This window comes from Engystomops pustulosus, chromosome 11 (assembly GCF_040894005.1).
Source record: "Engystomops pustulosus chromosome 11, aEngPut4.maternal, whole genome shotgun sequence".
NCBI lineage: Eukaryota > Metazoa > Chordata > Amphibia > Anura > Leptodactylidae > Engystomops > Engystomops pustulosus.
This window is the reverse complement of record NC_092421.1, coordinates 64,050,671-64,073,124: the sequence shown is the minus strand read 5'-3', so window position 1 is coordinate 64,073,124 and position 22,454 is coordinate 64,050,671. Positions and strand designations below refer to the sequence as shown.

At 52.4% G+C, this 22,454-nt stretch overlaps 2 protein-coding genes across 8 annotated transcripts in view; one reads left to right on the top strand and one right to left on the bottom strand.

Moving 5' to 3' along the window:
• CCDC186 (coiled-coil domain containing 186) overlaps positions 1-12,373 on the bottom strand; it is a 44,793-nt gene extending 32,420 nt beyond the window's left edge. For both annotated transcript variants that reach the window (XM_072130156.1, XM_072130157.1), the window contains exons 1-2: positions 12,233-12,373; positions 999-1,592 (exon numbers count right to left, since the gene is read on the bottom strand). In XM_072130156.1, the coding sequence (XP_071986257.1) occupies positions 999-1,573 (575 nt within the window). In that variant the 5' untranslated portion in view covers positions 1,574-1,592; positions 12,233-12,373. The remainder of the gene's footprint in view (positions 1-998; positions 1,593-12,232) is intronic.
• TDRD1 (tudor domain containing 1) overlaps positions 12,265-22,454 on the top strand; it is a 67,074-nt gene continuing 56,884 nt past the window's right edge. For 2 of the 6 annotated variants that reach the window (XM_072130151.1, XM_072130150.1), the window contains exon 1: positions 18,424-18,512. In XM_072130151.1, coding sequence (XP_071986252.1) covers positions 18,439-18,512 — 74 coding nt within the window. In that variant the 5' untranslated portion in view covers positions 18,424-18,438. Of the gene's footprint in view, positions 12,392-14,065; positions 14,224-18,245; positions 18,356-18,423; positions 18,513-22,454 lie in introns of those variants that run through there. The other 4 variants (XM_072130155.1, XM_072130152.1, XM_072130154.1 and 1 more) reach the window with 4 other exon arrangements.

Sequence of the window (22,454 nt, the reverse complement as noted above, 5' to 3'; positions counted from 1 at the left end):
GGGGTAGTGTTATAGTAGTTATATTCTTGTACATAGGGGGCAGTGTTATAGTAGTTATATTCTTGTACATAGGGGGCAGTATTATAGTAGTTATATTCTTGTACATAGGGGGCAGTATTATAGTAGTTATATTCCTGTACATAGGGGGCAGTATTATAGTAGTTATATTCCTGTACATAGGGGGCAGTATTATAGTAGTTATATTCCTGTACATAGGGGGCAGTATTATAGTAGTTATATTCTTGTACATAGGGGTAGTATTATAGTAGTTATATTCTTGTACATAGGGGTAGTATTATAGTAGTTATATTCTTGTACATAGGGGGCAGTAATATAGTAGTTATATTCTTGTACATAGGGGGCAGTATTATAGTAGTTATATTCCTGTACATAGGGGGCAGTATTATAGTAGTTATATTCTTGTACATAGAGGGCAGTATTATAGTAGTTATATTCCTGTACATAGGGGGCAGTATTATAGTAGTTGTACTCCTGTACATAGGGGGCAGTATTATAGTAGTTATATTCCTGTACATAGGGGGCAGTATTATAATAGTTATATTCTTGTACATAGGGGGCAGTATTATAGTAGTTATATTCTTGTACATAGGGGGCAGTATTATAGTAGTTATATTCTTGTACATAGGGGGCAGTATTATAGTAATTACATTCTTGTACGTAGGGGGCAGGATTATAGTTTGGACCGCATGTTTAGGAGATGAATGGCCTTGGCACTCTTCATGCTGGTTCATTTTCTTTGCAGTCAGTCACTATTATATTATTTAAATGCCTAGGACTACACCAGCATCACCGGCAGAATAGTGAGTGCAGCTCTGGAGTATAATACAGGATATAACTCAGGATCAGTACAGGATAAGTAATGTCATGTATGTACACAGTGACTGCACCAACAGAATAGTGAGTGCAGCTCTGGGGTATAATACTGGATTTAACGCTCGATCAGTACATTCATGTACGGACTTGGAGAAGAGCTTTACCTTTTGATGGTGTTCTCCTGTTGCAAATACTTGTCTTGCACACATTTTTCCAGCATATTGAGGGTTAAACCAGCTTTACTAATTCCATTGTGTAATTTGTAGTCCACCTCGGAGGAGCTGAGCTCAGTCTCTATCTCCTCCAGTAATGTTTCCTGGGATACGGGGAGGTGGATCTTGGATAGAAGATCTTTGGTGGTGATTGTATCCAGGGAGATTTCAGTCTCCAGGTTTTCCCTCACATTGTCCCTCACATCCAGATCCTTCGGTTTGGGAGAGATTTCTGGGATAACAGTTTTGGATTCATCAGTGTCTGAGGTCTGAGGTAAAGCTGCTACAAGTTCTGGGGGGTCGGACTGCAGTGACTGCTGGGGGTCACAGGTCTCCGCAGTGTCCTGTGATGATGGAGGGGTCACAACATCCGGTTGTTCCTGAGTTAATTCTTCACTTCCCAGAGAAATCTCCAATGTTCCCTGAACTTCAGATTCACCGTTCTGTTCTTCACTGTCTTGGGGAGAGGACTGGTCAACAGCTGCGAGGGGCTGGGGGTCCGGAGAATGACCACCCGGTTCCTCCATTACTGCAATCTGTGTATAGCTGCAGAGAGAAGAATGCAGAAAGTAATAAATATATGCACATAATACACAGCAAGACATGATTGTGAGCTCCTGGGGTCAAGGCTGATAGAAGTGATACATTGTGTGTTATGGGGAGATTAGATTGTGAGTTCTGGGGTCAGGGATGATGGGAGTGATACATTGTGTATGATTTCCTGGTTGTGATGATGAATAATACACGTTATAATCACAAAGCCATAAGATAGGAGAACAATGAGGAAGACAACCTGTCCTACGTCTCCCACAATGCATTCCCCCCCTCCCTAACAAAGTGTATTAAAGGAATCCTACCATTTAAAAATGGTCATTTTGCTTTGTATTGCGGCCGTGCGAAATTAAGATACAGTGTGCATGCGCCAGTGCTTTCCGAGAGCTCGGTGACGTTCACCAGCTCTCGGGAGCGAGGGTGGGGGGGAGCAGTTTCACACATGCAAGGCGCATGCATTATTATGATCATGACCAAGCGCCGAGCGTCCTGCGTCAGGGGCACAAGTGCGCCGAATGGGGTCATTTGGTTAGTGTTTTTTGCCGAAATTGCGGATTTATCTGCCTTAACAAGACCACCTCCAGGATCAGCTTACATACCGCAAGGTAAAGGTATAGGTATGGTCATAGTCATTATGTATGAAGTGCCAGGTTTCCTTTAAAGGGCCGACATATCACAGCGAGGGATTCCTCCTGACCACAGCACAAAGGTTTCCCCATTATCATCACTTATCCACAAGGCAGTGGACGGGCGTCTGATCACTAAGGGTCCATCATGAGATTGGGTCAGGCTTGTATGAAGTGCCGGAGTTCCCCACTCACTTCTATGGGAACGTCATTCAAAGCTTCATCCCGCAGACTCCTGGATAGAGCCTGGGCACCAATAGATTGAGGTATTTCCCTGATCACTTATCCCCTTACCCTTTGTACGCACTTGAAGTAAACAAGAAAGCAACACAGGATTCGACTGGCCACATGCGATGCGGCAGCCATATTTACATGTGATTGTCCCATTTCTCGTACGAGAAAGATTCTATTACACCAGGACAAAGCCAAGACTTTTCTTCTAACAAATCATCACAATAACTTGTATTATTCCAAATCACAAAAAAAACCTCAATTCAGAGCAGCGTACAAAGGTTTTGCTGCGCACAGATAATGGCACTCCCATAATGCATTGCTACATGGACGGTATTGGATAATTGCTTTGCAGGAAATGTGAGATAGTTCCTAGAAGTTCTCCTCAGTAATCAGGAATCCTGCCAGCCCGGGGATTGGCACCACTACCTCCACTGCTGGCGATATAAAGCTATGCTGCCCCCGGACCCTCAATAACAATACAAGATCTGATACATCACAAAACCATTGGACTGGAATAACTTATAACAGTCTGGTACAAAGTGCAGGAGAGACCATAAAACCAAAGTCCAAGATGTACAATATTAAAGGAGGTCACATGGCACCATCTCCGCACCAAGAGGAGGAAGCACTGATCTACAACACAGAGCGAGCCCCTCATCAGCCGGACCACCCTACAAATACTGACCTCACCTGGTTATACCCAAACCAGAATCTCATCACCTGCCTGTACCAAATAATTATAGATACCTCATTCCATGACCAGAACCGGTCATACGCTACAGTCCGGTTACATCTGGATTTTGCTATGAATTTGTACAGGAATTTACCCCAAGAAGCTGCACAGGATATCATCACACAAGGATTCACAGCCCAGGCCTAGAGACGGCTAAATGTACCTGCACCCCAAGTGTATATGATCCTCCTGCACCCCGGGCTGATATCATGTACCCCAAGTGTATATGACCTTCCTGCACCCCAGGCTGATATCATGTACCTGCACCCCAAGTGTATATGATCCTCCTGCACCCCGGGCTGATATCATGTACCCCAAATGTATATGATCCTCCTGCACCCCGGGCTGATATCATGTACCTGTACCCCAAGTCTATATAATCCTCCTGCACCCCGGGCTGATATCATGTACCTGTACCCCAAGTGTATATGATCCTCCAGCACCCCGGGCTGATATCATGTACATGTACCCCAAGTCTATATAATCCTCCTGCACCCCAGGCTGATATCATGTACCCCAAATGTATATGATCCTCCTGCACCCCGGGCTGATATCATGTACCTGTACCCCAAGTCTATATAATCCTCCTGCACCCCGGGCTGATATCATGTACATGTACCCCAAGTCTATATAATCCTCCTGCACCCCAGGCTGATATCATGTACACGTACCCCAAGTCTATATAATCCTCCTGCACCCCAGGCTGATATCATGTACATGTACCCCAAGTCTATATAATCCTGCTGCACCGGTTAAGATGAAGAGATCCATGAGATGGATATAAAACACTATGACAATCTCAGCTCTGCTAACTCACCTAATCAATAAAACAGAGTCACCACTGCTATAAAGACCTCATCGGTCTGTAGCTTGTAGAGCAAGTCTCTGCGCTGCTGCTTGCCGGCAGGAAGTGCCTGTGTCTCAGCTGGTCTTGTAATGCAGGGGGGAGGGGCAGGAAGCAGAGAGCACAGCAGTGTGCAGACAAGAGAAGCTATTTATGAGAAGAATCAGACCATAGTCAGAAGATTTACGGTCGTATATAGGGGCAACCAAAATTGTGTACACCAGGACTGATACAGACAGGTTGGTGAAATGCTGTATTTTTGTTAAATGACAGTATATTACAAAAGGTGTTAATTTGTTATCATGAGTATATTTAAGAATCTGGTCTTCGTGAGAATACCCCTATATGGAGAAATGAATTATGGGGGGGCAGGGCGAGGACAGGATTTTCAGCCTGTAACACGGTGAACAGTCACAGATCCCCCTGACCTGTGCTTACATAACCCCATGCATAGCTTAGATAAATTGTAATAAACTGAATTTTTGAGACCGCAAACCGAGATTTTAGAAATGGTGAACGCTTCAAACAATCCAATTATACAGGGCTGTATGTTTGCTACAGCAGACGATCTCTATAACATGTAGGGTGGGCGCAGCGGAGCGATGACCCATGGAACACTGCACTATTGTGGACCCGGAACAGAGCGATCATCCGGAATCCCACAGCCGCTACATACAACAGATCATTGTGTCTGAGCCGCCACATTGTAACGAAGAGACTCTGTAAGAGCTACAGAGGATAGACAGAATGGATGACCCACACAATACCAAGTGCCTCCTATATCTGCACCAGTATCGGAACTTCTGGAACTAATCCGAATGTAGTATGAAAAAAAATCAGAAACTTTTAACATGCTGTAATTTATCCTTCACTATTATTATCAGAACATCTTTGTTTAAATCAATATGCTAAAAATAAAATCTGCCCTCAACACAGCAGAGAGTTTGTTACATTTACATCTACTCTTGACAACATCACTCTCCCTCATTCCTTTGTTGTTTGCTACAATGTATCAGTAAAGATATACCAGCCTCTGCACATAATAAGGACTGTTCCATACACGGAAAGCAAGCAAAGATCTTGATACTCGATTGTGTTGTATATTCTTTAGAGACGCTTGCGCCGGCCCTTTAATACTAGGGCTATGGTCAGATCTGCAGGGTAATGGCGCTATCAAACATCACAGACACATCTCGTGTCACATATTAATCTTACTCCGCAGCGTGTGAATGTGACATATGGATAATCCATGACAGAAAGTACCGAAAGACTAATTTATTCATTTATTATGCTCAAGGGGGACAAGGCAAAGCAGGAAGAAAAAACTAGTCCCATATTATACAGGTCTATATACTATTGCATGTACAGGGTCTCCTGTATATCTATGTATTGTATACAGAGGTCTATATACTCATTGTGTATGTGCGGGGTCTCCTGTATATCTATTATGTATTGTATACAGAGGTCTATATACTCTGTGTATGTGCAGGGTCTCCTGTATATCAGTGATATATTTTATTTATTTTTATGTATATGCTGCAGCCCCATTAGGAATATGGCTGTATACAGGGGATGTATATGCAACCCTTGATGGGGCCGTGCTCCATGAGATCAGGAATGTACCCGGCCCTCTTCTTACACCACCAGTAGCAGCTCAGGGGGGGGGGGTCTGCACCTGACACAGGGGAGCACAAAAATGCAGAGATTACAGTGTCTACACCGCGCCCTCTATAGACATGAAGCCCACTGGATATACAGCACAGTCCCCATATAACCAGCAGCATGGAGCCTGGGGAGGGGGCCCCCACACAACATACAGCATGGAGCCTGGGGAGGGGGCCCCACACAGCATACAGCATGGAGCCTGGGGAGGGGGGGCCCCCACACAGCATACAGCATGGAGCCTGGGGAGGGGGGGCCCCCACACAGCATACAGCATGGAGCCTGGGGAGGGGGGGCCCCACACAGCATACAGCATGGAGCCTGGGGAGGGGGCCCCACACAGCATGGAGCCTGGGGAGGGGGCCCCACACAGCATACAGCATGGAGCCTGGGGAGGGAGCCCCACACAGCATACAGCATGGAGCCTGGGGAGGGAGCCCCACACAGCATACAGCATGGAGCCTGGGGAGGGAGCCCCACACAGCATACAGCATGGAGCCTGGGGAGGGGGGGCCCCACACAGCATACAGCATGGAGCCTGGGGAGGGAGCCCCACACAGCATACAGCATGGAGCCTGGGGAGGGAGCCCCACACAGCATACAGCATGGAGCCTGGGGAGGGAGCCCCACACAGCATACAGCATGGAGCCTGGGGAGGGAGCCCCACACAGCATACAGCATGGAACCCACCAGACATTGGATATACAGCACAGACCCCATAAACCAACTGCAAAAAGCCTGGGGGACCACGTAACATACAGCATATACTCCATGTAGAAACCATCCACCGCAACAGGCCACGGCTCTGCCCCCCACAGGCTACAGGCCACCGCTCTGCCCCCCACAGGCTACAGGCCACCGCTCTGCCCCCCACAGGCTACAGGCCACCGCTCTGCCCCCCACAGGCTACAGGCCACCGCTCTGCCCCCCACAGGCTACAGGCCACCGCTCTGCCCCCCACAGGCCACCGCTCTGCCCCCCACAGGCTACAGGCCACCGCTCTGCCCCCCACAGGCCACCGCTCTGCCCCCCACAGGCCACCGCTCTGCCCCCCACAGGCCACCGCTCTGCCCCCCACAGGCCACCGCTCTGCCCCCCACAGGCTACAGGCCACCGCTCTGCCCCCCACAGGCTACAGGCCACCGCTCTGCCCCCCACAGGCTACAGGCCACCGCTCTGCCCCCCACAGGCTACAGGCCACCGCTCTGCCCCCCACAGGGGGGGATTTATCTGCCTTAACAAGACCACCTCCAGGATCAGCTTACATACCGCAAGGTAAAGGTATAGGTATGGTCATAGTCATTATGTATGAAGTGCCAGGTTTCCTTTAAAGGGCCGACATATCACAGCGAGGGATTCCTCCTGACCACAGCACAAAGGTTTCCCCATTATCATCACTTATCCACAAGGCAGTGGACGGGCGTCTGATCACTAAGGGTCCATCATGAGATTGGGTCAGGCTTGTATGAAGTGCCGGAGTTCCCCACTCACTTCTATGGGAACGTCATTCAAAGCTTCATCCCGCAGACTCCTGGATAGAGCCTGGGCACCAATAGATTGAGGTATTTCCCTGATCACTTATCCCCTTACCCTTTGTACGCACTTGAAGTAAACAAGAAAGCAACACAGGATTCGACTGGCCACATGCGATGCGGCAGCCATATTTACATGTGATTGTCCCATTTCTCGTACGAGAAAGATTCTATTACACCAGGACAAAGCCAAGACTTTTCTTCTAACAAATCATCACAATAACTTGTATTATTCCAAATCACAAAAAAAACCTCAATTCAGAGCAGCGTACAAAGGTTTTGCTGCGCACAGATAATGGCACTCCCATAATGCATTGCTACATGGACGGTATTGGATAATTGCTTTGCAGGAAATGTGAGATAGTTCCTAGAAGTTCTCCTCAGTAATCAGGAATCCTGCCAGCCCGGGGATTGGCACCACTACCTCCACTGCTGGCGATATAAAGCTATGCTGCCCCCGGACCCTCAATAACAATACAAGATCTGATACATCACAAAACCATTGGACTGGAATAACTTATAACAGTCTGGTACAAAGTGCAGGAGAGACCATAAAACCAAAGTCCAAGATGTACAATATTAAAGGAGGTCACATGGCACCATCTCCGCACCAAGAGGAGGAAGCACTGATCTACAACACAGAGCGAGCCCCTCATCAGCCGGACCACCCTACAAATACTGACCTCACCTGGTTATACCCAAACCAGAATCTCATCACCTGCCTGTACCAAATAATTATAGATACCTCATTCCATGACCAGAACCGGTCATACGCTACAGTCCGGTTACATCTGGATTTTGCTATGAATTTGTACAGGAATTTACCCCAAGAAGCTGCACAGGATATCATCACACAAGGATTCACAGCCCAGGCCTAGAGACGGCTAAATGTACCTGCACCCCAAGTGTATATGATCCTCCTGCACCCCGGGCTGATATCATGTACCCCAAGTGTATATGACCTTCCTGCACCCCAGGCTGATATCATGTACCTGCACCCCAAGTGTATATGATCCTCCTGCACCCCGGGCTGATATCATGTACCCCAAATGTATATGATCCTCCTGCACCCCGGGCTGATATCATGTACCTGTACCCCAAGTCTATATAATCCTCCTGCACCCCGGGCTGATATCATGTACCTGTACCCCAAGTGTATATGATCCTCCAGCACCCCGGGCTGATATCATGTACATGTACCCCAAGTCTATATAATCCTCCTGCACCCCAGGCTGATATCATGTACCCCAAATGTATATGATCCTCCTGCACCCCGGGCTGATATCATGTACCTGTACCCCAAGTCTATATAATCCTCCTGCACCCCGGGCTGATATCATGTACATGTACCCCAAGTCTATATAATCCTCCTGCACCCCAGGCTGATATCATGTACACGTACCCCAAGTCTATATAATCCTCCTGCACCCCAGGCTGATATCATGTACATGTACCCCAAGTCTATATAATCCTGCTGCACCGGTTAAGATGAAGAGATCCATGAGATGGATATAAAACACTATGACAATCTCAGCTCTGCTAACTCACCTAATCAATAAAACAGAGTCACCACTGCTATAAAGACCTCATCGGTCTGTAGCTTGTAGAGCAAGTCTCTGCGCTGCTGCTTGCCGGCAGGAAGTGCCTGTGTCTCAGCTGGTCTTGTAATGCAGGGGGGAGGGGCAGGAAGCAGAGAGCACAGCAGTGTGCAGACAAGAGAAGCTATTTATGAGAAGAATCAGACCATAGTCAGAAGATTTACGGTCGTATATAGGGGCAACCAAAATTGTGTACACCAGGACTGATACAGACAGGTTGGTGAAATGCTGTATTTTTGTTAAATGACAGTATATTACAAAAGGTGTTAATTTGTTATCATGAGTATATTTAAGAATCTGGTCTTCGTGAGAATACCCCTATATGGAGAAATGAATTATGGGGGGGCAGGGCGAGGACAGGATTTTCAGCCTGTAACACGGTGAACAGTCACAGATCCCCCTGACCTGTGCTTACATAACCCCATGCATAGCTTAGATAAATTGTAATAAACTGAATTTTTGAGACCGCAAACCGAGATTTTAGAAATGGTGAACGCTTCAAACAATCCAATTATACAGGGCTGTATGTTTGCTACAGCAGACGATCTCTATAACATGTAGGGTGGGCGCAGCGGAGCGATGACCCATGGAACACTGCACTATTGTGGACCCGGAACAGAGCGATCATCCGGAATCCCACAGCCGCTACATACAACAGATCATTGTGTCTGAGCCGCCACATTGTAACGAAGAGACTCTGTAAGAGCTACAGAGGATAGACAGAATGGATGACCCACACAATACCAAGTGCCTCCTATATCTGCACCAGTATCGGAACTTCTGGAACTAATCCGAATGTAGTATGAAAAAAAAATCAGAAACTTTTAACATGCTGTAATTTATCCTTCACTATTATTATCAGAACATCTTTGTTTAAATCAATATGCTAAAAATAAAATCTGCCCTCAACACAGCAGAGAGTTTGTTACATTTACATCTACTCTTGACAACATCACTCTCCCTCATTCCTTTGTTGTTTGCTACAATGTATCAGTAAAGATATACCAGCCTCTGCACATAATAAGGACTGTTCCATACACGGAAAGCAAGCAAAGATCTTGATACTCGATTGTGTTGTATATTCTTTAGAGACGCTTGCGCCGGCCCTTTAATACTAGGGCTATGGTCAGATCTGCAGGGTAATGGCGCTATCAAACATCACAGACACATCTCGTGTCACATATTAATCTTACTCCGCAGCGTGTGAATGTGACATATGGATAATCCATGACAGAAAGTACCGAAAGACTAATTTATTCATTTATTATGCTCAAGGGGGACAAGGCAAAGCAGGAAGAAAAAACTAGTCCCATATTATACAGGTCTATATACTATTGCATGTACAGGGTCTCCTGTATATCTATGTATTGTATACAGAGGTCTATATACTCATTGTGTATGTGCGGGGTCTCCTGTATATCTATTATGTATTGTATACAGAGGTCTATATACTCTGTGTATGTGCAGGGTCTCCTGTATATCAGTGATATATTTTATTTATTTTTATGTATATGCTGCAGCCCCATTAGGAATATGGCTGTATACAGGGGATGTATATGCAACCCTTGATGGGGCCGTGCTCCATGAGATCAGGAATGTACCCGGCCCTCTTCTTACACCACCAGTAGCAGCTCAGGGGGGGGGGGTCTGCACCTGACACAGGGGAGCACAAAAATGCAGAGATTACAGTGTCTACACCGCGCCCTCTATAGACATGAAGCCCACTGGATATACAGCACAGTCCCCATATAACCAGCAGCATGGAGCCTGGGGAGGGGGCCCCCACACAACATACAGCATGGAGCCTGGGGAGGGGGCCCCACACAGCATACAGCATGGAGCCTGGGGAGGGGGGGCCCCCACACAGCATACAGCATGGAGCCTGGGGAGGGGGGGCCCCACACAGCATACAGCATGGAGCCTGGGGAGGGGGCCCCACACAGCATGGAGCCTGGGGAGGGGGCCCCACACAGCATACAGCATGGAGCCTGGGGAGGGAGCCCCACACAGCATACAGCATGGAGCCTGGGGAGGGAGCCCCACACAGCATACAGCATGGAGCCTGGGGAGGGAGCCCCACACAGCATACAGCATGGAGCCTGGGGAGGGGGGGCCCCACACAGCATACAGCATGGAGCCTGGGGAGGGAGCCCCACACAGCATACAGCATGGAGCCTGGGGAGGGAGCCCCACACAGCATACAGCATGGAGCCTGGGGAGGGAGCCCCACACAGCATACAGCATGGAGCCTGGGGAGGGAGCCCCACACAGCATACAGCATGGAACCCACCAGACATTGGATATACAGCACAGACCCCATAAACCAACTGCAAAAAGCCTGGGGGACCACGTAACATACAGCATATACTCCATGTAGAAACCATCCACCGCAACAGGCCACGGCTCTGCCCCCCACAGGCTACAGGCCACCGCTCTGCCCCCCACAGGCTACAGGCCACCGCTCTGCCCCCCACAGGCTACAGGCCACCGCTCTGCCCCCCACAGGCTACAGGCCACCGCTCTGCCCCCCACAGGCTACAGGCCACCGCTCTGCCCCCCACAGGCCACCGCTCTGCCCCCCACAGGCTACAGGCCACCGCTCTGCCCCCCACAGGCCACCGCTCTGCCCCCCACAGGCTACAGGCCACCGCTCTGCCCCCCACAGGCTACAGGCCACCGCTCTGCCCCCCACAGGCTACAGGCCACCGCTCTGCCCCCCACAGGCTACAGGCCACCGCTCTGCCCCCCACAGGCTACAGGCCACCGCTCTGCCCCCCACAGGCTACAGGCCACCGCTCTGCCCCCCACAGGCTACAGGCCACCGCTCTGCCCCCCACAGGCTACAGGCCACCGCTCTGCCCCCCACAGGCTACAGGCCACCGCTCTGCCCCCCACAGGCTACAGGCCACCGCTCTGCCCCCCACAGGCTACAGGCCACCGCTCTGCCCCCCACAGGCTACAGGCCACCGCTCTGCCCCCCACAGGCTACAGGCCACCGCTCTGCCCCCCACAGGCTACAGGCCACCGCTCTGCCCCCCACAGGCTACAGGCCACCGCTCTGCCCCCCACAGGCTACAGGCCACCGCTCTGCCCCCCACAGGCTACAGGCCACCGCTCTGCCCCCCACAGGCTACAGGCCACCGCTCTGCCCCCCACAGGCTACAGGCCACCGCTCTGCCCCCCACAGGCTACAGGCCACCGCTCTGCCCCCCACAGGCTACAGGCCACCGCACACCCACCCACTGAGCCGTGACAGGTCAATAAGCCGGCCCCCAGCAGCCAAACATATCTGCCCCTCCACACAGAGCAGCACTTGTGTTTGTATGACAGCGTTCACACCTCACATCCAACGGCCGCACACACTGTTATATAACAATCTCCCCTCCCCCAACTCCCGGCTCTCACCCGCCGGTGCCCGGGTCTCAGCACTCAGACATCCTCCTCAGCTTCTCACTGACACATCAACAAAGATGGCCGCCGCGCCGTCAACTCCTGCAGCCGCCCCCACCAATCAGCGCGGCCCTGCTAGGTGACGTCAGAGCGCACCTCCGGCAACACTGCAAGGTGACTGATGGTGGGAGGGGCCAACCCCTATCCCTGCATGAGGAGGCGGGGTCAGGAGGATCATCGCCTAATAGGGAGGAGATGGATGGGCGGGACGGGGTACGTCTAGTAGTTGCTAGGGGGAAGGTACTGGCTGGTTCCCATAGGCGAAGGCTGTGGTATTGGGGTGGGGCAACTATGACGTTTTCCACAGGTGTAGTGATTGACGTCACGATACCATGTGATCACCTGTACTGCAGCGGGGAAAGAGAAGTGAAGAGAAGCTTCTATGTGGATACAATGTATCACTGCTGCCGGAGACGGGGCCAGGAACTAATCTATGGATAATTACATGGCATCCTATGCGAGAGGCTATGAATGAGGGGCCCCTACAGGGCACTGACAGGTCCTGAGCTGGGGCCCCTACAGGGCACTGACAGGTCCTGAGCTGGGGCCCCTACAGGGCACTGACAGGTCCTGAGCTGGGGCCCCTACAGGGCACTGACAGGTCCTGAGCTGGGGCCCCTACAGGGCACTGACAGGTCCTGAGCTGGGGCCCCTACAGGGCACTGACAGGTCCTGAGCTGGGGCCCCTACAGGGCACTGACAGGTCCTGAGCTGGGGCCCCTACAGGGCACTGACAGGTCCTGAGCTGGGGCCCCTACAGGGCACTGACAGGTCCTGAGCTGGGGCCCCTACAGGGCACTGACAGGTCCTGAGCTGGGGCCCCTACAGGGCACTGACAGGTCCTGAGCTGGGGCCCCTACAGGGCACTGACAGGTCCTGAGCTGGGGCCCCTACAGGGCACTGACAGGTCCTGAGCTGGGGCCCCTACAGGGCACTGACAGGTCCTGAGCTGGGGCCCCTACAGGGCACTGACAGGTCCTGAGCTGGGGCCCCTACAGGGCACTGACAGGTCCTGAGCTGGGGCCCCTACAGGGCACTGACAGGTCCTGAGCTGGGGCCCCTACAGGGCACTGACAGGTCCTGAGCTGGGGCCCCTACAGGGCACTGACAGGTCCTGAGCTGGGGCCCCTACAGGGCACTGACAGGTCCTTAGCTGGGGAGAATTTTTACTTGTATTCTGTGCTAAAACTTTTTGAAATCCTCCCACATTACACCCCAATAATGTTATTGCAGCGTCAGTTTTGTGCAGACCCCCGAATGTACACCACTGACTGCAGCAGAGCTAAGTCTAAGGTAAAATATTCACCTGTAGGGTCCAAAACCAAAATACTTGTTGGAATTTTCAAATAAATATTTTTCCTGTGTGAAGAGACCTCCACTACCCTCTGATGGTCTGGATCCTTAAAGGGGTTTTCCAGTTTAAATAAATTATAAAAGGGGACTTAAATTCATGCTTTTTTTAGGCATCCGTTTTTTTTAAATGTTCGTTTGCATTTTTAAAAAAAAAGCAATGCTTGATGTGTGTTAACTGCAGGCAGCTGTGTCTATTGCAGACCACAAACACATACGTTTTCAAAAAAGGCTTTGAAAAACGCAATGAAAACGTACCTCAAAAACGCAACGGAGAAAACGCCAAACTAAGACACATTATCCAAAAACCCATTTAAAAGCCAGTATGCAAAACAAATGCATTTTACAAGGATGCAAAAAAGCAATGAAAAAAATGAAACAAAAACGCCACATGTGAATGCGCCCTTACCGTTTCTGCTTCCTGCTACTCTCCAGGGTCTCCCTACACCACAGGAAACACTAGCAGGGGACACTCAGCCAATCACTGCCATAGGCGGGTCCCACTCCAACAAGTGAATGGCTGTGCTGCTTCCACTGGTGTGTCCTGCGGTGTCGGAAGAAGCACAGGAAGTGCAGTGAGGATCTACCTGGGAGTGGTAAGTACTCTGTCTTACCTCTGGTCTATGAGAAATGTGACATTCATTGATTGGAAAATGGGTTGTATTAGCCAAGTTAACATTAATTCTGCCTGTGGGTGTTGTACCAAATTCAACTGTTTTCCCTTTCCACTGGACCCCGCGCTCACAAGTGAAGGGGTCCTAACGGAGTGGCGGGTTGGGCAGGGGCCTGTGGCTCCATCCAGTGCTATAGGAGTGTTGGATATTGGGGAGCACAGTATTTGGGTACTTCCGGCTATAATAGTAGAATTGTACCGGAGACTGCTGTGCTGGACAATATCTGCCACCCCCATAAATACTGAGAACAGGACCCACGGCGTTTTTGAATTGTTCCAACACACAATTTAAACACCATGTGTGAATGCGGCCTCATTGTTACCTATTAGGCGCATTTTACATATTCAGGTTTTTGCAGACAAATCGCTGTGGATTGAATGTAAGAAGAGGAATGTTTGCACCTAAGGCAAAAACCTCAGTGTTTGAATTTAACTTTAATGAGACGTCACATCTAGATATCCTGTTTTATCCTATGAGAGTGATCCCGCTGTGGTGGAACACATGGACGCCTATTTATCTGATTTCCCCCGCTAGTAATATGAAGGGGTCACCTCAGTGTTAGGAGGTTCCTGGCTCATCGGAAGATGGGGCTATAGAGGGGGTTTGGGCAGGGCTAAACCTGTAGATGACAACAACTACTGGCATCTAGGGGGGGGGGGGGGGTAAGTTAGTACAGGCACTTTTGTTATTTTATTACACCCACTGCTGTAGGACAAAGATTTCTCTTTTCTTTTATTGGATTTATATATTACAGTCATGTAAACCTGGTGGTAGCCAAGGAGCGCAGGAAGGGACAAAGACATAAATAACCTCACAATGATTTCTCATTCCTGCAAACCCCTTGATGCTGCAGTCACACATTGCGTTTGCATTGAGTTTTCAAACACAATACAACAGCTGAGGAGAGGAGATTTACCTAATTACATTGCTGTTAACTTTTGTGTTTACAAAACAAGTTAACATTTGCTTTTACAAAATTCAATGTTAAGGACAATATAATTAGGTACCGTAAATCTCCTCTCCTCAGCTGTTGTATTGTGTTTTAAAACGCAAGGGTGAAGACACACGTGGAGTTTTTAGGCCGTTTTTAGTTCGTTTTCAGATCGTTGAAAAACGCATGCGTTTTTGACCAGTTTGAATTAAGATAATTGGTCAAACCTGTCAAAAACGCATGTGTTTTTTACGATCTGAAAACGCACTAACTAAAAACGGCCCAAAAACGGCCTAAAAACGCCACGTGTGTCTTCACCCTTAGGCAGTTTTCACATCACCTTGTTCACATTACCCTTTTGCTTGGTGAGGCTGGGGGATGGATGTAATACGCTGCATCTGCTTCCCTTAGGCCGGCGCCACACGTGGCGCTTTGTCTGCGCTTGCAAACGCAGACAAAGTCGCGCCCACCGGGGCGGGCTTCGGCCCGATCGCATCAGCGTTTCTATGGAAACGCCTGCGATCGGCAACGAGCCGCCAGTGTTTTGCATTAAATTAACGCATAGAACCCATAGAAACGCCGATGCGATCGGGCCGCGGCCTGCCCCGGTGGGTGCGGCTTTGTCTGCATTTTCAAACGCAGACAAAGCAGTGCGTGTGGCACCAGCCTTCGGGTGATGTCACACGTGGCGTTTTAAGTCCGTTTTTTGTCATGCGTTTTTAGTTTGTTAAAAAACGCTTTCGTTTTAAAAATGCATCAATTTTTGTCCAGTTTTCCCAATTATCTTAGTTAAAAATGGACAAAAACGGATGCGTTTTCAAACCTACTGAAACCACATGACAAAAAACAGGTTCAAAACACCACGTGTGGCATTGTCTCCACTGAGCACATACGACAGTCAGCAGGAGGGAGCAGGATGGAAAAAAAACGGAGCTTGCTACGTCATTCCATCCTCCTTTTTCGGCGGATCAGACGTATAATTCTTAGACAGAGGCAGCAACTATGTCTCAGTGTATCCGTCAGGAGCTTTTTCGATGTATACGCTGAGCATATACATAAAATGTGATGTGAACCCAGCCCAAGCGCAAGGTGTAAATGCAGCCTTAAGGTTGGAGATGGACTGAGACGCTGCAGGTTGTGAAGATCTACAGGAAATCATAATATGTGCAGGAGAAATCCACAGTATAGATGGACATTCTGCAGACCTCCAATCCGCTCCACACTGGCTCATTACTCAGTGTTTACAATTTGTTAATGACATTTAAACTGATCTGGATAGATACATTAATAGCAAAGTATCATTTATTTATTTATTTTTAACGGATACCTCAGTTACAATAACTGTAATACAGTACCTGGCTGTACATAACGACGATTCAGTGAACGGTTTATGCTCTCATACAGTGACTGTACATAACCAGGATACAGTGCTCAGCTGACGCCACCATATGATGACTGTACAGTATACATTGCTTGGCTGACGCCGCCATATGGTGACTACATAACCAGGATACAGTGCCCGGCTGACGCCGCCATATGGTGACTGTACATAACCAGGATACAGTGCCCGGCTGACGCCGCCATATGGTGACTGTACATAACCAGGATACAGTGCCCGGCTGACGCCGCCATATGGTGACTGTACATAACCAGGATACAGTGCCTGGCTGACGCTGCCATATGGTGACTGTACATAACCAGGATACAGTGCTCAGCTGATGCCGCCATATGGTGACTACATAACCAGGATACAGTGCTCAGCTGACGCCACCATATGACTGTACAGTATACATTGCTTGGCTGACGCCGCCATATGGTGACTGTACATAACCAGGATAGAGTGCCTGGCTGACGCCGCCATATGGTGACTATACATAACCAAGATACAGTGCCCGGCTGACGCCGCCATATGGTGACTGTACATAACCAGGATACAGTGCCTGGCTGACGCTGCCATATGGTGACTGTACATAACCAGGATACAGTGCCCGGCTGACGCCGCCATATGGTGACTGTACATAACCAGGATACAGTGCCTGGCTGACGCCGCCATATGGTGACTGTACATAACCAGGATACTGTGCCCGGCTGGTGACTGTACAGTATACATTGCTTGGCTGACATCGCCATATGGTGACACTACATAGCAAGGATACAGTGCTTGGCTGACGCCGCCATATGGTGACTGTACATAACCAGGATACTGTGCCCGGCTGGTGACTGTACAGTATACATTGCTTGGCTGACATCGCCATATGGTGACACTACATAACAAGGATACAGTGCTTGGCTGAGATCGCCATATGGTGACACTACATAACAAGGATACAGTGCTTGGCTGACGCCGCCATATGGTGACTGTACATAACCAGGATACTGTGCCCGGCTGGTGACTGTACAGTATACATTGCTTGGCTGACATCGCCATATGGTGACACTACATAACAAGGATACAGTGCTTGGCTGACATCGCCATATGGTGACACTACATAACAAGGATACAGTGCTTGGCTGACATCGCCATATGGTGACTGTACATAACCAGGATACAGTGCTTGGCTGACATCGCCATATGGTGACTGTACATAACCAGGTTACAGTGCCTGGCTGACGCCGCCATATGGTGACTATACATAACCAAGATACAGTGCCCGGCTGATGCCGCCATATGGTGACTGTACATAACCAGGATACAGTGCCCGGCTAATGCCGCCATATGGTGACTGTACATAACCAGGATACAGTGCCCGGCTGACGCCGCCATACGTTGCATATTATCAGCAGGTAACAGATGGGAATAGCCTTTTAGTTGCTGGATGTTTGACCATTCAGCTCTAGGGGAATCCTTGAAATGAATGGAAGGTGGATTTTGGGGTCACAGAGTAAAAAGAAGCCAGCGTTACTTGTCATCCTGAGAGGCTACATCTACCCCCGTGTATTTGCCCTGTTACCCCCTCTGCCTCCCTCTCTCTATCTATGTCTATCTATCCTGTAGCACCAGCGTTTTCCTCTAGGTGGCGCCAGACAGCCGGTTGATGGGGCCCAAGTCTCGCGAGGTTTTCGGCTGCGCGCGAGGTAAGAGCTGACCACGCCACTTGTGCTGAGGTGGCTCCGCGGCTGTGGGTAAGCAGGGAAGGATGGGGCGGGCAAAGACCCGCAGAATCTGCCCCAGGGAGGGGTAGAACCCTGGTAGTGGGGGCCTTGGTATGGTACGGTGTCCTGTCTCCTGCCTCGGCCTATTACAGAAAGGCTCTTATCTTGTCGGCTCCGATACCACCATGTAAGGGCGGTTCTGATTGGTTACCTGGGTTCCTCATGCTGGGCCTCTCCCTGTATAGTGTATAATATTAGCTGTTATTATATTAAATAACATGAAGAGGAGGTCTGTGAGAAACTTCCCAGTAAGAGGGGGTTATGGGTGGTTTTCTGTTCCAGCAATCATGTAGCTGCTCAACAATCATTGCCCGCGCCCCGCGGTGCCAGGGCATATCTGTAGTAGTTGTATGGGCAGTGTGTGTGGGGGGCAGTAGTTGCATGGGTAATGTGTGTGGGGGTGCATTGGTTGCACGGGCAGTGTGGTGGTGGGGGGGTGGTTGCACGGGCAGTGTGGTGGTGGGGGGGTGGTTGCACGGGCAGTGTGGTGGTGGTGGGGCGGTGGTTGCACGGGCAGTGTGGTGGTGGTGGGGGCGGTGGTTGCACGGGCAGTGTGTGTAGTGGGGGGGCGGTGGTTGCACGGGCAGTGTGGTGGTGGTGGGGCGGTGGTTGCACGGGCAGTGTGGTGGTGGTGGGGCGGTGGTTGCACGGGCAGTGTGGTGGTGGTGGGGCGGTGGTTGCACGGGCAGTGTGGTGGTGGTGGGGGGCGGTGGTTGCACGGGCAGTGTGTGTGGTGGGGGGGGCGGTGGTTGCACGGGCAGTGTGGTGGTGGTGGGGGGCGGTGGTTGCACGGGCAGTGTGTGTGGTGGGGGGGCGGTGGTTGCACGGGCAGTGTGGTGGTGGTGGTGGGGGGTGGTGGTTGCACGGGCAGTGTGTGTGGTGGGGGGGCGGTGGTTGCACGGGCAGTGTGGTGGGGGGTGCAGTAGTTGCACGGGCAGTGTGTGTGGGGGGTGCAGTAGTTGCACGGGCAGTGTGGTGGTGGTGGGGGGTGGTGGTTGCACGGGCAGTGTGTGTGGTGGGGGGTGGTGGTTGCACGGGCAGTGTGTGTGGTGGGGGGGGCGGTGGTTGCACGGGCAGTGTGTGTGGGGGGTGCAGTAGTTGCACGGGCAGTGTGTGTGGTGGGGGGGCGGTGGTTGCACGGGCAGTGTGGTGGTGGTGGGGGGTGGTGGTTGCACGGGCAGTGTGTGTGGTGGGGGGTGGTGGTTGCACGGGCAGTGTGTGTGGTGGGGGGGCGATGGTTGCACGGGCAGTGTGTGTGGGGGGTGCAGTAGTTGCACGGGCAGTGTGTGTGGGGGGTGCAGTAGTTGCACGGGCAGTGTGTGTGGTGGGGGGTGGTGGTTGCACGGGCAGTGTGTGTGGTGGGGGGTGGTGGTTGCACGGGCAGTGTGTGTGGTGGGGGGTGGTGGTTGCACGGGCAGTGTGTGTGGTGGGGGGTGGTGGTTGCACGGGCAGTGTGTGTGGTGGGGGGTGGTGGTTGCACGGGCAGTGTGTGTGGTGGGGGGGCGGTGGTTGCACGGGCAGTGTGTGTGGTGGGGGGGCGGTGGTTGCACGGGCAGTGTGTGTGGTGGGGGGGCGGTGGTTGCACGGGCAGTGTGTGTGGTGGGGGGCGGTGGTTGCACGGGCAGTGTGTGTGGTGGGGGGGCGGTGGTTGCACGGGCAGTGTGTGTGGTGGGGGGGCGGTGGTTGCACGGGCAGTGTGTGTGGTGGGGGGGCGGTGGTTGCACGGGCAGTGTGTGTGGGGGGTGCAGTAGTTGCACGGGCAGTGTGTGTGGGGGGTGCAGTAGTTGCACGGGCAGTGTGTGTGGGGGGTGCAGTAGTTGCACGGGCAGTGTGTGTGGGGGGTGCAGTAGTTGCACGGGCAGTGTGTGGGGGGGGCAGTAGTTGCACGGGCAGTGTGTGGGGGGGGGCAGTAGTTGCACGGGCAGTGTGTGTGGGGGGGGCAGTAGTTGCACGGGCAGTGTGTGTGGGGGGTGCAGTAGTTGCACGGGCAGTGTGTGGGGGGGGCAGTAGTTGCACGGGCAGTGTGTGTGGGGGGTGCAGTAGTTGCACGGGCAGTGTGTGTGGGGGGTGCAGTAGTTGCACGGGCAGTGTGTGTGGGGGGGCGGTGGTTGCACGGGCAGTGTGGTGGTGGTGGGGGGTGGTGGTTGCACGGGCAGTGTGTGTGGTGGGGGGGCGATGGTTGCACGGGCAGTGTGTGTGGGGGGTGCAGTAGTTGCACGGGCAGTGTGTGTGGGGGGTGCAGTAGTTGCACGGGCAGTGTGTGTGGGGGGTGCAGTAGTTGCACGGGCAGTGTGTGTGGTGGGGGGTGGTGGTTGCACGGGCAGTGTGTGTGGTGGGGGGTGGTGGTTGCACGGGCAGTGTGTGTGGTGGGGGGTGGTGGTTGCACGGGCAGTGTGTGTGGTGGGGGGGCGGTGGTTGCACGGGCAGTGTGTGTGGTGGGCGGGCGGTGGTTGCACGGGCAGTGTGTGTGGTGGGGGGGCGGTGGTTGCACGGGCAGTGTGTGTGGTGGGGGGGCGGTGGTTGCACGGGCAGTGTGTGTGGTGGGGGGGCGGTGGTTGCACGGGCAGTGTGTGTGGTGGGGGGGCGGTGGTTGCACGGGCAGTGTGTGTGGTGGGGGGGCGGTGGTTGCACGGGCAGTGTGTGTGGTGGGGGGGCGGTGGTTGCACGGGCAGTGTGTGTGGTGGGGGGGCGGTGGTTGCACGGGCAGTGTGTGTGGTGGGGGGGCGGTGGTTGCACGGGCAGTGTGTGTGGTGGGGGGGCGGTGGTTGCACGGGCAGTGTGTGTGGTGGGGGGGCGGTGGTTGCACGGGCAGTGTGTGTGGTGGGGGGGCGGTGGTTGCACGGGCAGTGTGTGTGGTGGGGGGGCGGTGGTTGCACGGGCAGTGTGTGTGGTGGGGGGGCGGTGGTTGCACGGGCAGTGTGTGTGGTGGGGGGGCGGTGGTTGCACGGGCAGTGTGTGTGGTGGGGGTGCAGTAGTTGCACGGGCAGTGTGTGTGGGGGGTGCAGTAGTTGCACGGGCAGTGTGTGTGGGGGGTGCAGTAGTTGCACGGGCAGTGTGTGTGGGGGGTGCAGTAGTTGCACGGGCAGTGTGTGTGGGGGGTGCAGTAGTTGCACGGGCAGTGTGTGGGGGGGGGCAGTAGTTGCACGGGCAGTGTGTGGGGGGGGGGGCAGTAGTTGCACGGGCAGTGTGTGTGGGGGGTGCAGTAGTTGCACGGGCAGTGTGTGTGGGGGGTGCAGTAGTTGCACGGGCAGTGTGTGTGTGGGGGGTGGTGGTTGCACGGGCAGTGTGTGTGGGGGGTGCAGTAGTTGCACGGGCAGTGTGTGTGGGGGGTGCAGTAGTTGCACGGGCAGTGTGTGTGGGGGGTGCAGTAGTTGCACGGGCAGTGTGTGGGGGGGGCAGTAGTTGCACGGGCAGTGTGTGTGGGGGGTGCAGTAGTTGCACGGGCAGTGTGTGTGGGGGGTGCAGTAGTTGCACGGGCAGTGTGTGTGGGGGGTGCAGTAGTTGCACGGGCAGTGTGTGGGGGGGGGCAGTAGTTGCACGGGCAGTGTGTGGGGGGCAGTAGTTGCACGGGCAGTGTGTGGGGGGGGGGGGCAGTAGTTGCACGGGCAGTGTGTGGGGGGGGGGCAGTAGTTGCACGGGCAGTGTGTGTGGGGGGGGGCAGTAGTTGCACGGGCAGTGTGTGGGGGGGGGGCAGTAGTTGCACGGGCAGTGTGTGTGGGGGGTGCAGTAGTTGCACGGGCAGTGTGTGTGGGGGGTGCAGTAGTTGCACGGGCAGTGTGTGGGGGGGGGGCAGTAGTTGCACGGGCAGTGTGTGGGGGGGGGCAGTAGTTGCACGGGCAGTGTGTGTGTGTGTGGGGGGGGGCAGTAGTTGCACGGGCAGTGTAGGGGATTATGGCGGATGATAATGGACTCCAAGGGATGTGCCCCCCTCCCTTCTGCCATCAGTGTTTTCCGTGTCCTATACAGGAGCCCATGTAGCGGCTCATGGTCCATCCTGGCTACAGCTTGAGAAAATAACAGAAAACATAGGCAAAAAGACGTCTGCCAGGTGAATTTTCATATGTGTAAT